Raw genomic sequence first — 16144 nt, forward strand, 5'->3', positions numbered from 1 at the left:
TTTTAACCCTGGGTTATGAAGCCCTATTCCAGAGCAGGGTTTGAAGCATTAACCCACGAATTGCAGTGCCAAAGATATACAGTGTGAAACAATAGCTATGTTTCCATCACATAAAATATATATCACATACAAACTGCTGGATGGAAACACCAAAATGCAAATAAAATCTCCAAAATGTGCATTCAAAATGTATACGCTCACTTGAGTTGGATACATTTTTTATTTGATAAGAAAACATTTGCATAAACTGTGATGGAAACACATTTACCGAATAAACTCCTATTGAAATTATTAGGAATAAAAGATGAACAACAATAAGGTCATGTGACTGAATAATTCATTCTAAACCAGCAGACCAATCACCTCACCTGAAATGTTGCGATGGCCATCATGAAATAATGGTGTCTAGAAAATCCAAAGCCTACAATGTGTTTGCAGAGCAAATAAGTCAAAAACAAACTTGAACTGTACGGAAGAGAAGGTTTACTGACACTTTTGAAATATATCTTATACATCTTATACATATATCTTATGTAGATCCGCATGGAAAAGTCATAAGGATGGATGAACTCGCACACATTGTGCTTCCAGAACTTTTTGACACGCAGTCGTTCCCAGACGTGAGACAAAGTTCTTTAAAATGTTTTGTCTGCGTGCTTTAACCGGCACTATTTTATTAATAAAACACTCACAGTAATTACAATTTATCCAGAAGTGACGATTTCTTTTGAACACCCTTGGATGTACAAATGTGCTTTATTCACATATTGTTTTTGCGATGTTTTTTCGCTTACATTTTTTTTAGCAACCGACATCCAAACTGTCTGAATGCTAACCTTATTAAATAATTCAGTATTATTGTGCCATTTAATTTTGTCATAAAATTAAAGCTATGACAGACAACAACTGCACAAATTGAGCTTGAACTCTTTTTATTTTTATCATTATTTTATTCCAACTAACACTTAAAATAGCTGTTGTTCTCCTTCTGAAACACTTGTATTGGTAGTTTTTACATTGCTACTCATGGAGACCGGAACCAGAAAACAGTCCAGATGAAATTAGAATCATCATGGCAAAGCCCAGTAGTTAGTCAAGGAAAATGGATACTTGGACAGACAGACAAAACCTACTGTAGCTCGATTGTAACTGCACATGTAAACGTAGTGGTTGTGAAAACATAGCCTAGGATTTTGGGAATGTCTGATTGGATTACCGGAGCATAAGCAGTGCCAAACTTCTTCCTTCATTAACATTTTCTGCAGACGTCCTGTCTGCTGACGTTACCCCTCTCCATTTTAAATTGATGAGGCTGGGCCAGGCATGTGGTGCAGACATAATGGCCAGATAAACACAACTCCATTAACCTGCAGCTATACAACAGCACTGTTGAAGGGGCTAGTAAACCTGATAAATGAAGGGGCTTTTGGAGATCTCTGCTTCCCCTATCCTCATTCGACCAGCATCCCGTCCTCTGGAATACCTGCTTGTGTTGACTGTGCTGCATGGCTAAATCATATAATTTAACACAAATGGGCACAGCAGCTGACCCAGCATGCATTTCACCTTCTGCCATTGATTGTTGCTCTAACTTAAAGGGCAATTGATCAACCTGTTATCTGGATATGGGACGCCTCGAAAATCCACTTCTCTATTAAATTAAGTTGCACACTTTCCCATGTCCCCAAAGGTCTGTGTTGTTTGACCTGGTTTATGTTATATTCAACCTAGTGCTCTATCAGGGCCACGGCAGCTGCTGGTATGAAGCTTTTATGCATTGAATTCCTGCTGTCTATGACAAGCTTTAAATGAGTTTGCACATGCTGCATGCTGTTTTCATTGTCCTCTTTTAAAAGAAATCTACATTTTCACAAGCAGTGCATGTTAAAATATTATACTGATAATCTTACCTTCAACCTTTGTATAAAATCCCTCAGAACTTAAAGTATTAATGCCCAATAAAAGAAATAGGTGGCGTGAAGGTAACAATGACTGTTTTTTTTTTTATTTTATTTTTAATTTTTTGGTGCACACTTGCAATGTTTTAAGGACCATTTGTTACTGTTTTTATGACTTATGAACCTATTTATGGTTCAGTCAGATGGAAATGGGACTGTCCTTTCTGTGATACTTGTAAAAACATGATGGACACGTACACACAACAAAGATTTTGGAGTAACTACTAGTTAAGCTCAATCGACAGCATTTTTGTTGTAATGTTGATTACCACATAAAATTATTTTGACTCTTCCCAGCATTCCTGCTTTATACAGATTCACTTGTTCACAGTTTTCAATAATGATTTAACATTTACAGCCATCGGGTTCAATTTTAAATTTAAGGCTTCCGTCATTCGTCCTTCTGTGTTTACGTCATGTCCATAAACAAAGAAAATTGGGTCCGGTGACAGATATGCTACTTATTTGCTCAGATGATGATGGAGAGCCTAAAGTTCCGTAGTGTACCTTTTAAATAGTGTTGTGCCAATTGTGATAAGACTTGCCAATGTTTTGGATGTTGCCATCTTTGATCCCTCTAGAACATGTTCAAAGAACAAATGCATTTAATAAAGTCAGGCGTTCAGGCTTCTAGCGCAATCTGTAATGTAACCAAAACAATTAATAAAAAAAAATGCAAAATGCATCATTAACCTCAGTCAACCCTGCTATTTGTTGTTTTTCAGATTTGTCCTGGTTGAACTGGTGTCTGACAGGTTCCTGCGTCTTCAGTCTCCTCCTCCTCCTCTTCTTCAGGGAATCATATGACCGACTCTATTTGGATGTCTTTGTGTCTGTCTGAGCACACAGTGAACTTTTTAAACAGAAAAAAGACTGAAATCTTTTTACTAACACTATTGCAAAAAGAGTACAGAGAGGTCCTTCAAAATGTTGCTCATTTTTGTGTACGTGTGTTCTAATATATACATATTACTGTGCAAAAGATGTTTCACAAAAGCATTTGTCTTAAGATGGTTATTTATATCTGCTATTTTAGTGTGTCAATTAGAAATATACATTTTATACTCACAAACATTCCTTTTGCAAATAGAATAGAATATAAGAACAGGGAGCCCTGCAACAGATGGCATGGCCCTCATAGAGACCCTCACTAAACATCGTGTCAGTCAGAGACTACACAAAGAGACAGAAGCAATTTAGACAGCCAAAATAAAAGAACTGTGGTGATTTCTCCAAGAAGTTTGTCAACAAGCAAGAAAACTGTGTCCAGCTGTAAGTAGGAGAATCGGTGCTGTTTTGAAGTCAAAAGTGGTCACACCAAATATTGATTTAGCTTTTATCTGTTTACTCGACTTTGTGTAACACTAATTGATTAATAAAAACTCATTTTCATAATTCTTTAAGAAATCCTCACTTTGAAAATTGTTCACAAGTGCCTAAAACTTTTGCACAGTACTGTATATAATGTAGAATTATTATAATAATTTATTTTTTTTGAGACCAGCAGTGGTGACATTGTGCAATTGTGTTAACTTCATAACTAACAGTGGGAACTGAGACCTGACTAAATAGTATAGACATGTAGATATTTACCTTTGTACTTGACATTTTGCCTTCTGGATGGATCCCTTTTATATATATTTAATTCATATGTATTCATGCATATAATTCATGCATTTTTATTGTATTTTATGTCTAAGTTTTTTAATTTTTTTAAATAATCAGAGATAATTATGTGTTTACATGCTGTCAAATTGTGAGGGACACTTAATTTCTCACATATACTGGCAAATGTTGATATACTCATGGATTTGGTTGTGCCCTGTGGTGATGACTCAATTGCTCTCACAACATCTAATATGAGTATAATGGATAATTATAGACAAGCTGAATTAGTCACCTGCCACAGGCAACTTCGGCCTTGCCACAACGGATACTTTTAGTGCTGTGGTGTCGCTTGTGAATAGCCTGTTGGATGTGAGCTTTAATTGAACTGTGATGAGTGTTTCAAAAAGTGGCATACGCTGAGGTCCTTCAATCTTCTTGTTTTCCTTATTAACCCATATTATGCAAAGGTTCATTAACAATTTTTCATCCTGTGGGATTTAGCTAATAGACTAGTGAGTATAAAATAGCATAGATTGCTGTGGTTGGACCAGCCCTTAGACTTTTATGCTTGGTCTGATTGCATGGCACATTACCTCAAGGCTTCTTTGAGATCATAGGTTAGCTGATGAGAGATCTGTCATATTCACAAATGTTAAGGTAGTGGTTTGTGTTTTGTACGGTTCTGCTTATACTGTAGCTGTAGCATGCACAAATTGGGTGTCTGTTGCACAAGCGTTTCTGTGCTTTTACCATGCAAAAGAAAAGCTTCTTAAACTGTCCCAAAATTGTTTCCTGGTCTTAGCTGGTTTTAGAGGGATTTTGGATGCTTTTCAGCAGGTCAAGCTGGAAGAACAGCTGGCCAACCAGTTTAACCAGCTGAGCACCAGTTGTGAGATCATCTAAGACCAGCAAGCGAGCTGAGGCTTGAACACCTTAAACCAGCCTAAGATGGTTTGTTGGTCTTAGCTGGTCTCGCTGCTGGTCCTATGCTGATTTAGCTGGTTGGCCAAAGACCAGCAAATCATCTTAGGCTGGTTTAAGCTGTTTGTTTTTGTTTTCTAGCAAGGAAAAAGTTATTTTATGCAATCAAACATGTTTTAAGGGGATATAAATGTAATTTATTGACATATATCTTACATTAGCACATTTTAGGGATTGATACACTAATAATGATAATAAGGGACTGTATTTTATGTGTGAATACTATTACAGAAGAGCGTTTTAAACATGGCATTATGGGCTGCTGGAACAGTTAAACACTATTCACCAGAAATAATTTCCATGTCCCATCTGAATCTGGTCTATTTCACCATATTTTCTGCATGCAACTCAGCCGGGGAAGATTAAATGTTTAATTTGTGTCTTGCAACAAATGGATATCTGATGTTGGATTTAGTGTGGATTATCAGCTAGGATCAGGCCAAAAGTTATTCATTGTTATCCATGATAGAAAGAAAATACATTTGATGGACACTCGGATTCATTTCAACCCTGTATTTCCACAGCTTTGCATCATAGAACTTTGGAAACCAAGTTCTGTTCTGATCTGGGGAAAAGCCTGCATGTGAATCACTTCTGTCCCTGTACAGAAGTCTTCTCTCTTTTATCTGTCGTTGATGTTGCCTTAATTAACTGTGACCTTTGTTCTGTCCTTCTCTCTACTGTGATGTGTGTACAGTGTGGCAGTCAGTGCTTGTGCTCTGTTCTGTCATTAGATTGTTAATCGTAATTGGTTCTGGGTATACGTGGCCCCGTTCATGTGCAAATTTGTGTAAAAGATTTTTAGCACCTTATTAAAGTTTTTTTAAGAATGAATTGTGTCTTTATTGAAGGGTCTTTCATCAATATCTTGGCTTGGAGTGTCACTCCGGTTGATGAGAAAACTGCCATGAGAAAGGAAGTTTATTATGCTGCACACACATGGAGAATGTTTGCCCAACTTCCAAGGACACACTGAATATGTTTACATGACACTGATAACACGCTAATTATAAATCTGCTAATTATAATAACCAGACAACACAAGAAAATCACATTTGTATAATATTTTGAAATCAACTGATTTACTCCTGGTTCTGTCAAAACAAAACAAAAATAATAATAAATGCATACAAGAAAAAAACTAATTGAAAAGGCCATCAGAACTCTTGTAAAGGTGTTTACAGAGAGTGCAAATATGGCTGCCGACCAGTTTTGCTTAAACCGTATATACTGTAATGATTTAAGTGTGATACAGCGTCATGTCAATAAAGTTATAATATTGGATATACAGTAACTTTACACAGATAATGTTAGTGAGCAATTTTTGTCAAACTAGAGTTATGTGAACACATAATATTTACAGCTTGTGGCTATACTTTTGCATAATTTAAAGGATTATTCCGGGTTCAAAAAAGTTCTGCTTGGTCAATAACATTTGTGGCATAATGTTGATTACCACAAAAATGAATTTTGACTCATCCCTCCTTTTCTTAAAAAAAGAAAAATGCAAAAATCTGGATTACGGTGAGGCACACAATGGAAGTGAATGGGGCAAACACTTGGACATTTTTTACAAGCTGTATCAGACGTTTAGCCACAAGACGTAAACAATATGCAGGTTAACATGAGTTTAGTGTCATAAAATAGCTAACTAACCTTTTCTGTGAAAAGTTCAATGCAATTTTACAACTTTGTTACCATTGTGACATAATGCCGTGAACCCATAAATGACCATAAAAATTATGATTTAAACATTTAACTTTAAAGTATGAGTTTTAACAAAGGAATCATGAAATTATAAGCTTCACATTTCTGTCTTTAAACCCTCCAATACTTGGCCACATTTACTTGTAAGTACCTCACTGTACCTTCAATTTTTCCTTTGCTTTTTATTTGAAAACAAAAAAAAACAAGGGACGAGTCAAAATTATGTTTTGTGGTAATCAACATTATGCCACAAATGCTGTCAATTGAGCTCAACTTGTACTAAACCCGGAATATTCCATAAAAAATTTTGGACTGGCCCCTTTAAATCCATTGTAAGTGCCATACTGTAACCACGATTTGTGTTGTTTTTATAAACAAGGGATGAGTCTCTTTTTTTGTGGTTATCAATATTATGCCACACATGCTGTCAATTGAGCTTAACTTGTATTGAACCTGGGACATTTTGCATTGATTTAACACATTGTTGGGCTATTAAGCAGTAATTGACATCAGATTGTGCATGTAAATACATCTATCTGTCTCTTTCTTCTGGGTGTCCATACTGTATGTATGAACTCATGTTTTTGGAGTTTGCACATGCACACCATGATGTCCCACACCCTCCAAAGCATGAGATCATAGATGACATCAGGTTTGAGTATAGGCGCCCAGAGCCAGCATGAGGAGTTCTTAACATATTGTCTGATACACCAGCCAGAATACATCTGATTAACATGTATAGTTTATCTCACCCAATAGCTTTTCTCAATGTGCCTGCAAGCCCTTGAGAGCCAAAGCATTATAAAAAAAATTCAAAATGGGGACATGGACCAATCGTAGTCTAATTTGGGGTTACTGCATCATACTTTATCAAAAGAGGAAGCGTTTAAAGGTGAAGTATTTAACAGTTTCAATTTTTAGTTGCTTCTATCCCAGTTTAATGTGCAGAGACAACTATAAATAAGCAATTGTCGGTTGACTTTAAGCAGCTTGAACTCTAGTGCTTAAAGCATTGCTCTGTTTGATCTCGCCTACAAATCAGCTTCTACCTCAACCACTGGCCTGAGTTTGAGGCAGGATTAGGTTTTGTTTGGACAAAAGCAGATCGAGGGGGTGGGGTACAAGGGGCAGTAAGAGTGTTTGGGAAACCTGTTTGGAAATATTATTTCTTGCAAATCTGCCTGTAGTGCAGAAATTCCTCACTTCATCCAACTGTGTAAATTGTCCAAGCTTGGAGGTGTCTTAACCAAGGGGTCAAGGTTTTTGCTGGCTTGCATGGTTCAGTCAGCCGCTGCCGGTAAATGCCGAAACTGCACTATTCTGCAGGTAAAACCCATTTGTCTCCATTTGAGCAGTAATTCAAGCAACTTAACAATATTTCATTGTATTACAGTGGAATTTTTGTCCATGACCCATTTTATTTCATTTTTTCAGAGGGCTCTTAAAAGTGTGAAATGGACCTACAAAACGATATTTTTCAATATTTGCCACCTTATGATAGTTATTGGTGAAAGGCTTGGGACAGTGCACATTTACGACAAAATGACAATTAGCATTGTCATGATGTCATCTGCTCCAGAGTGATTATTCAAATGGCGTTTCAGCGGTGATTTGCTCAAAAAAAGTGTACCAGAACTGAGTGCCCCTGAGCAAAACTGCCATTGAGATGAATGGGAATCATAACGGACAGCTTTCACAAGATATGATAGACCTCCTTGGGATTACCGACATGCACTTCAAATAATGTTTCCCCTAACTTATTAAAAGTCTGACTTTTTCACTTTTTCCCCCTTTTAAGGAATGACTAGTAGTGACATTTTTCCATGCTGTTCTTTTTTTTGTTTCAGAGCCTTGCTGTCAGAGCATTGAAAGGACATTGATTCCTTTCCTCATACCACCATAGCTGAATACCAAAAAGGAGCGTTTAAGCTTGTTGTGCCAAGTTCTCAGCACACAAAAAGCCTCAAATTTCTAGTGTTACTTTTAAATGTTGACAACAGCAGCTAAAGGCATCCTGGGAGACGACTGTCCTAAACAGGTGTTTTCATTCAGTGACAAGCAATTTTATGAAATCCATTTTGGCTTTGTTCCTCGTTCATGCGCTCCGTTCCAACACAGTTCCGTATCTTGAGCACATGACACGTGAATGTTGTAAATAGAGCTCACTGTCAATCTGGATGACACTTTTATAGCCATTGATTTGTTCTCTGTTGCTGCTTTCAGTCGTCACATGCTCTGTTATGCCCTTTCATGTTTCTGGCTGGATGTTTCCCAGCACACTGCCACAAATAAATGGTACCACTTATCGTTTGAAATATATAAGGCAGGGAACAAAAGTAAAAAATATAAGATGGTTGCACATTTGCTGGTTATTAATGGTAAGTATTTGGAAACTTAAAGGGATAACACACCCAAAAATTTAAATTCTGTCATCATTTACCCTCCCTTACATCTCCAAATGATTAATGTGAAATAAGAGAAGGTCTAGCATCATTTGTTGGCAGATGCCACTTGATTTGATATTTCATTTATAATGCAATGCAATTTGTTACTTATTGTAAGTTTCCAAAAGTGTCCAAAATATTTTTTGGGGCCCACTTTTTATCAAAGAACCTTGGTATTAGCATCTGATACCAACACTGTATAATCGTAGTACCCTTAACCTCAATTAAATATTGTCATGCAATTTTACAAGTGAACTTGAATTTGATGAGCAGTACAAATATATCAGTTTATTGCAGTTACTTTAAAACTAAGGGACACATGATTGCTGTAAGCACCAGATGGCTGGCAGGGATATGCACGACATGGTTACAGAGGCATTACCAGCCATCTTGCTCCAGCCCTGACTGTGATTACCCGCTGATTAAAAAGGTAGGCATGAAGCCTATGCTTTAAGCAAATCACATGGAAAAGCCTGTATGATGTCCAACTAAACATAATGGAGCTTGATGAGAGTCAGTGAGTGTGTTTGGATGGGGACTCTCCTTGGCTGAATCTCATCAAGGTGAGTTGCTTTCTTTCCAAGAACAGACGGGCGGTGGAACAAGCAGACGGCATGTTTGGATTCAGTTGTGCGGCTCTAATGCGCGGAGACGTGGCTAAACCAAAGCAGCATGTCTCGAGACTTCAGGCAATTAAGAGATCCAGGCAAGCGGAAATGCGATGGTCAGGAGAGTGACAGAGTCTTTGATCATGCAGTCATCTCGTTTCTAATCCCAGAACACCTTTGCTCCAACAGATATGTTCTACTTATGAAGGGAACTTGGTAGCATGAACTCTATTTAATGACCATGGCATAAACCAAGCTTTAACACTAATATACACTATCGGTCAAAAGTTTTATTATACTTTTTTTCACATTTTAGAATAATAGTAAAGTCATCAAAACTATGGAATAACATAAATAGAACTATGGGAAAATATAACTAAACAAAATCCAAAATAAATCGAAACGGTGTTATATTTTAGCACCTTCAAATTAGTCACCCTTTGCCTAGAATTTGCAGACATGTACTCTTGTTATTTTCTCAACCAACTTCTTGAGGTATCACCCTAGGATGCATTTTAAACGGTATTGAAGAAGGAGTTCCCATCTATGTTGGGCACTTATTGGCTGCATTTCTTTATTATTTGGTCCAAGTCATCAATTTCAAAAACTTTATTTTAGTTTTATAATGAAATAAATGAATATGTTGGCACAATTATATTTGTGTCTACAAAACTAATTTCAAACATTTAAGCATACTCCTTCAGATCAAAAGATTTTTAAGATCATGAGAAACATTTCAGTCAAGTGTTCTTCAAAACTTTTGACCGGTAGTGTAATTATGTTGACAATCTTTCATTGCTGTAGCTCAACTGGCTACCCATGATCCTAGCAATACCAAGGTCATGGGTTTGAATCCCAGGGATCACACACACTGATAAAATGTATACCTTGGATATGAGTTGTTTCATTGAAATGAATAAATGTGAATGTCCTTCTCTGTAGAAGCAAAACCCGACTCTTCATGGTATCCATGTATGTGTTTTTCTGATAAGAGACAAATTCTTTATCTAGCGATGCAAATCACATTAATGTTGGCAAATTTACCATTTTAAATCTAAACTATGTATGTACAGATCTGGGGAGTTTTGATTTTCGGGGGTGTTTCCAATTTCTAATTTTTACTAAAAGGTTGAATTGTAAACATGAGTCTAAAGAGTTTTTTAAAATTATTATTATTAATAAAATATACGTCAGTGTAAGTCAGTAAAATACAAGTCATGATCTAAGGACAAAAAAAATATTTTATCTTTATTCCTCTCGCTTTCTTTCACTTATTTGTAAATCCTTCACTAAATGTTCAACCTAGTCTCATAATGAAAATGTACGTGACTGTATCAACATTTTTGCAAAACTTCTTGTCTCCAGGTACAATTCCCTGCAGTTTCCAGGTGAAATGAATACTAGAGGTGCTACAACAACTGTTTTATTCACTTTCACTCAAATCATGACTTTAATGGCAGATAATGTCTTTATAAGTACGTATTTTTCTCGATTACTCAGACCCTGCTATTTAATGATATCAACACACTTTTACTCTAACGTATCTTTTGAAAAGTTATCAATTTGAATTCTTGTATTGCAGACTAACCTACATATATAAACACTTATTCCAATATGATGTGCTTGTGCGGTAGCTCACCTGTTATGGAGTTGGACACAGAGTCTGAGTACCGCTGTACAAGTCCGGCCATATACTCAAGCTGACACGTAACATTACAGAGTCATAGAAGATGATGTGATTGTTTCTGCATTTTAAAACACTAATGGTTAGGCTTTGGCATTGATTTGGTAAGATTGTTTTTTTAAACATATCATTTATATTTTAAAATGCTATTGGTGAGGTTCAGGCAAAAGTTTCACATTAGGGAGTTATGTTTTATAAACATATATCTAAAATTCACCTTGAAAACCTTGTTGGAAAATGACAACATTTTACTCGCTTTTGGCACCCCCAGCAGGACATTTCAATGGAAACCTGCAGCAAAACATGTTACACAGAACGTACATTTTTAATTACAAAAATGTTGTCATGTTCACGTTAATTTCATGCGATCAGGCCGAAATTTTTCTAGGACTTAGTTCTGCTTAGTCTTTTGTATTAATGTCTGCATCTGTACAAGGAGGTTAATAGATATCTTGATTTTTGTTGTTTTTATTCAACCAGAAAGGGGAGCTGTACTGTTCCATGAGCACTTCTGAGGCTGACAGGTCAGTAGTTATGACTTTGAATTTTTCAATCACAAAAGTGCTGAATGGAAAGGGCCAGAAATATCAGGGACAGTTGTCAGAGGCCAGCAGCTCCATTAACCTGCCCTTGCACTGAGTAGGGGCCGAATTGTAAAACGGTACTGCCCCAACAGCTGCTGCGGGAGTTTGACTGCCAAGTTGGTCATACCTAAGAGACGGAGCCAGTGCAAAGAGCTACTCATTAATAATTAGTACTTTAGCTCATGAATGCTCTGTGAAATAAATGCTTTTCCAGCATCTCTCACCAGTGAACTGGCCAAAGAGACTGAAGTTGTTGGAACGGTAGAGGTCAGTGTGAGTTGACAAGCCGCTTGACCTTGCAGGTAGTGGTATCATTTTTGGTTGGGACATCAGGCAGTGTTCTACACTATTCTTGATCAAGGTAAATTTACAGCCACCCTATACATTCGGGCTCTTTCCACAGAACCCTGCTCTTCCAGAAATCACATCTAATAAAGTTAAAGACCAACGCTTCTGTGCAGTGCCAATACATTACTCCTCCCTATCAGCTTGTCTCTACTCTTACTGAGGACTTGAATGTGAGAGCACCATGCTCATCTGTGTGAGTCGTGTTTGATATTTTCATAAGACATGATCCAGGGTCCTTATTGTAGCAATCACAATTGTCTAGTCTTGATGTCTCAAGAAACAACAGTATTCATTGGTATTGTATGTAGATTTGGCATCGGAGGAGGAGTACGTTAGCCTAAGTCGAGTCATTGGGCTAATGGATCAACAAAAGGATATGTTCAAGGAACTACTTCAGCAACAACAGGAGATTTTTAAAGGATTTATAAAAATGACAATGGAAGCTTTTTTTATTGTTCTGACACAAAGTTCAGAGCACTTTATGTTTCTCAAGGGTGAAAAGAAAAGCTTGCAGTATATTTCCTGTTGAAAACTGTAGTGTTCTAAAAGATTCAGCTCTGCGTTTTGTTTCTCTTTAGTACTGTAAAAATGGTTTGTACAGAAATAAATTCCACAAACAATATAAAACATATACATTGCCCATTTAACTTTAGAAATGACAACTTGCATTAAAGCCCCAATTAAATCCAGTTTAAAGTTTTGAAGCTTTTAGTCCATGTGTTTGTTTTGAAGGCATCTATATGCTAGTGTGCATGTCCTGATTTTGCCAAGTGGTTGTTGTCCTGAGACCAACATTTTGTATGATGGCCCTGGGACAACAACTGCCTCAGCCAATCAAAGATTGTTATTTCATCACCCAGAGCCCTGCTCCAACCACTTGCAAAATCAGGACGTGCATGCTAGTGTACACCTAAACATTGCAAAATTCACTTTAAGGTACATACGCATTTAAAATGTACAGTCTTTCTTTGCCAAGAAAATGGACCAAAAATATTGATGACTCGTCTTGCACTACACTAGATTTTTGTCCAGTCAAATGCTCTTTAGACCATTCTTGAGCCTAATACCACCTGCAACTGAATAGCAATTGTTAAATTATTGTTCAATCAGTTCACTTTTTTTCAATTACAGACAATATTGCAGTATTGTAATATTCTATTTTTGTGTTGTGAATTGCATGTCAGATTTGAATCTTATTAATTTTCTATGAGCAGCGCATATAAATAAGTGAGGCTCCATTTATTCCAAAGGGTATTGGCTTAGTGAGGTAATTTAGCTTGCTCCAGCTTTCTTAATGTGAATATTCTGGAGGAAAAAGACCGTTTATCACTGACTTATTATGAATACCCACCCACCCATTCTTTAATGTCACATGCAAACTAGGAGATAAACTCTGCTCAGTCATATCTGAACCACTAAAATAACTGAGATTCAGTAGAAGAAAACTAGCAACAATGGATGAGGTGCTACTGATCTCAGAAATCTTACATAAGCAAAATATGAAATAACAATTAGCCATTTGGTTTGTGGGATAATGACATTGGAGAATAGCATGATAGACAGACAGCCAGAGAGATGGATCATGAAATTGCAAGCACATGGCTATGTTACTGGGAGTAGAGCACTGTCATAATTGACAACAGTTCTTCCCTTTTTATGCTCTTGAAAATTGTGAATCTCATCAAAACATCTCCATCCAGTCACTTCACCTGATTAGTGTAGTTTCCTGACCAATGACATTTGACCAATGACATCCATTGCAGTTGATATCAGTCATTTCAAAGCATCATATTTCAGAGTGCAGAACTGTTTTCTTATCCTCAGAGAATAAAGTTTATATTCTGTGCTGTAAAGCAGAGCTGTTTGTGGCTCTAAGACCTGCTTAAACTCTTTGGCTTGCTCATCTCTCTCTCTCTCCCTCCCCATGGAACCCAAAACAATTTAAGCTTTGTACACAAACAACATAAAATAATGATGTTCAGATGTTCTCCACTGTGTTTCCGAGATATATTGTTGATTTATAGTAAGAATAACAGCAGGGCATAGATGTGTTCGACCCAGGTGCAAAATGATTCATGTTTGGAGTAATCTGAGTATTTATAATGGAGTACCTCAAAATTTTGGAGTCCAGGAAGTAGGTCCATATGAAATCTGCTAACTTACTGGAGAGGTCTGTGGGTGGTGTCCAGATATAATAATTTATTTAAAAATACATTAAAAAATTCAATTCAAACAGACAGTGGAATGGTACACCTCTTTATTATGGATGTTTTCAATTTCTGAAATTAATAATTCATAAAATTAATTTACCATCCTGAGATTGTAACAAAGTAAAAAAAAAAGAAGTCTATTTAAAGGAGAAAATTCTTAAAAAATGCAATTTGTCAATGCCCAATCATGTATTATTATTTCTTGACCTTTGATCCAGAATGCATCAGCTTGGCTGGCCTTCAACACACCCAAGAGAGTGCATGTTACACCCCACCTTGTCTCTATACACTGGCTGCCAGTTGCTGCACATATCTAGTTCAAGGTTCTGATGCTGGCATACAGAACAGTTACTGGGTCTGCGCCTGCTTACCTACAATCATTCCTGCAAAAGCTATGTTCCCACCATAAGGCTGTGGTCTGCAAATGAACGGCACCTTGTGGCACCAACACAGAGGCACCAAATCACTTTCCTGGACTTTCGGATTCACTGTACCTTTATGATGGAACGATCGTACCAACTCCATCTCTGAAGCAGACACACCCAGTCTTCAAAAAACATCTAAAGACAACTTTTCTTTTTTGTGCTCTAATCTTAGTATTGGCTTGTACTTTCCTAATACAATTGAAACTTTATATTGCAGCACTTATCAAGTTACTGATGCCAACATTTTGAAGCTCCAAAAATCACATAAATCAGCATAAAAGTAGTCTAATCCATGTGCCTCCAGTGGTTAAATCCATGACTTTAGAAGAGATATGATAGGTTGGGTGAGAAACAGATCAATATTTTTATTTCTCCTCCCTGCTCAGTCAATCTCCACTTGAACTTTCACATTCTTCTACTTTTGTTTTTGGTGATTCATATTCTTCATGCATATCACATTCTACTGGGCAGGGTGAAGAATTTCTAGCAAAAATGTACTTAAATATTCTGTATATTGCGAGTGGTGGTGGTGTAGTGGGCTAAAGCGCATAACTCTTAATCAGAAGGTCACTGGTTCGATCCCCACGGCCACCACCATTGTGTCCTTGAGCAAGGCACTTATCTCCAGGTTGCTGGGGGGATTGTCCCTGTAATAAGTGCACTGTAAGTCACTTTGGATAAAAGCATCTGCCAAATGCGTAAATGTAAAATGTTTTATTCTATTACATTAATTCTTTTAAAGCTACTTTAAAGTTATTCAGCCAAAAGTAGTGAGTGGTTTTCTCGTTTCCTTGTTATTGTTGTTTGATTAATAGCCTTTATATGACATAGCCTACTAGACAGTGCTCTATTCAGTTACATGTACACTTCAAGTCCAATATTTTGATTCAAATACGCTTTTTGTCCCACTGTTTATACTCACTTTAGACCAAACAGACTGCGTTTACATTAAATCCTCATAAAGACGGGCATTGGCGGAATTATAAAGTGTTTTTTATCATTTAGCCACAAACCCGCATTAGCACTCAAACATTAGCCACCTGTCAGTCAAACAGCATGCAGTTAAAGACGTCAGGAAATAAAAAGTAAATCTTTTATATTTTATCGAGAACAACCAACCAGTGGTTGTCTTGCAATTGAGATTGATGTAATGAACACCCCTGTTCTAGATGTAGAACATAGGCTAAATATAGAAAACTACTCAAAATGTATCATTGATATAGATCTAATTTTTTTCAGATAAACATCAAGATTGTTTCATCGGACAGCCCTATTGATTACATCGCCTTAATCTCTCACATCAACCCAATAATCTCAGTGATAGATAGCTACTTTACAGGCTTCATTATAGACACACAGAATCTAGTAAACAGAAATATGAAATGTATCTAAATAAGTTTCTTCAAATTAGAGACAGGATTAATGCTGATATCTGGCTTGAGCAAGTTAAACTCACACGACACAGTCAAGCAACGTTTTCCCTGCGAAAAGCCCTTTCAGTTGTTGAACTGTGCTTGAGGCATCCTCCACAGTTCATGCCAGATCTACAGCTACTGTTCAAGTGTGTGATTTGATGGGAGTCACAAG

The 16144-nt window shown here is 36.9% G+C and overlaps 1 protein-coding gene across 1 annotated transcript in view; it reads left to right on the forward strand.

The window, feature by feature from the left end:
• LOC127658543 (solute carrier family 49 member 4-like) overlaps positions 1-5352 on the forward strand; it is a 60383-nt gene extending 55031 nt beyond the window's left edge. Inside the window, exon 9 of the mRNA XM_052147890.1 lies at positions 2684-5352. Coding sequence (XP_052003850.1) covers positions 2684-2799 — 116 coding nt within the window. The 3' untranslated portion in view covers positions 2800-5352. The remainder of the gene's footprint in view (positions 1-2683) is intronic.
• Positions 5353-16144: the final 10792 nt, after the last annotated feature.

This window comes from Xyrauchen texanus, chromosome 18 (genome assembly GCF_025860055.1).
Source record: "Xyrauchen texanus isolate HMW12.3.18 chromosome 18, RBS_HiC_50CHRs, whole genome shotgun sequence".
Classification (NCBI taxonomy): Eukaryota; Metazoa; Chordata; class Actinopteri; order Cypriniformes; family Catostomidae; genus Xyrauchen; species Xyrauchen texanus.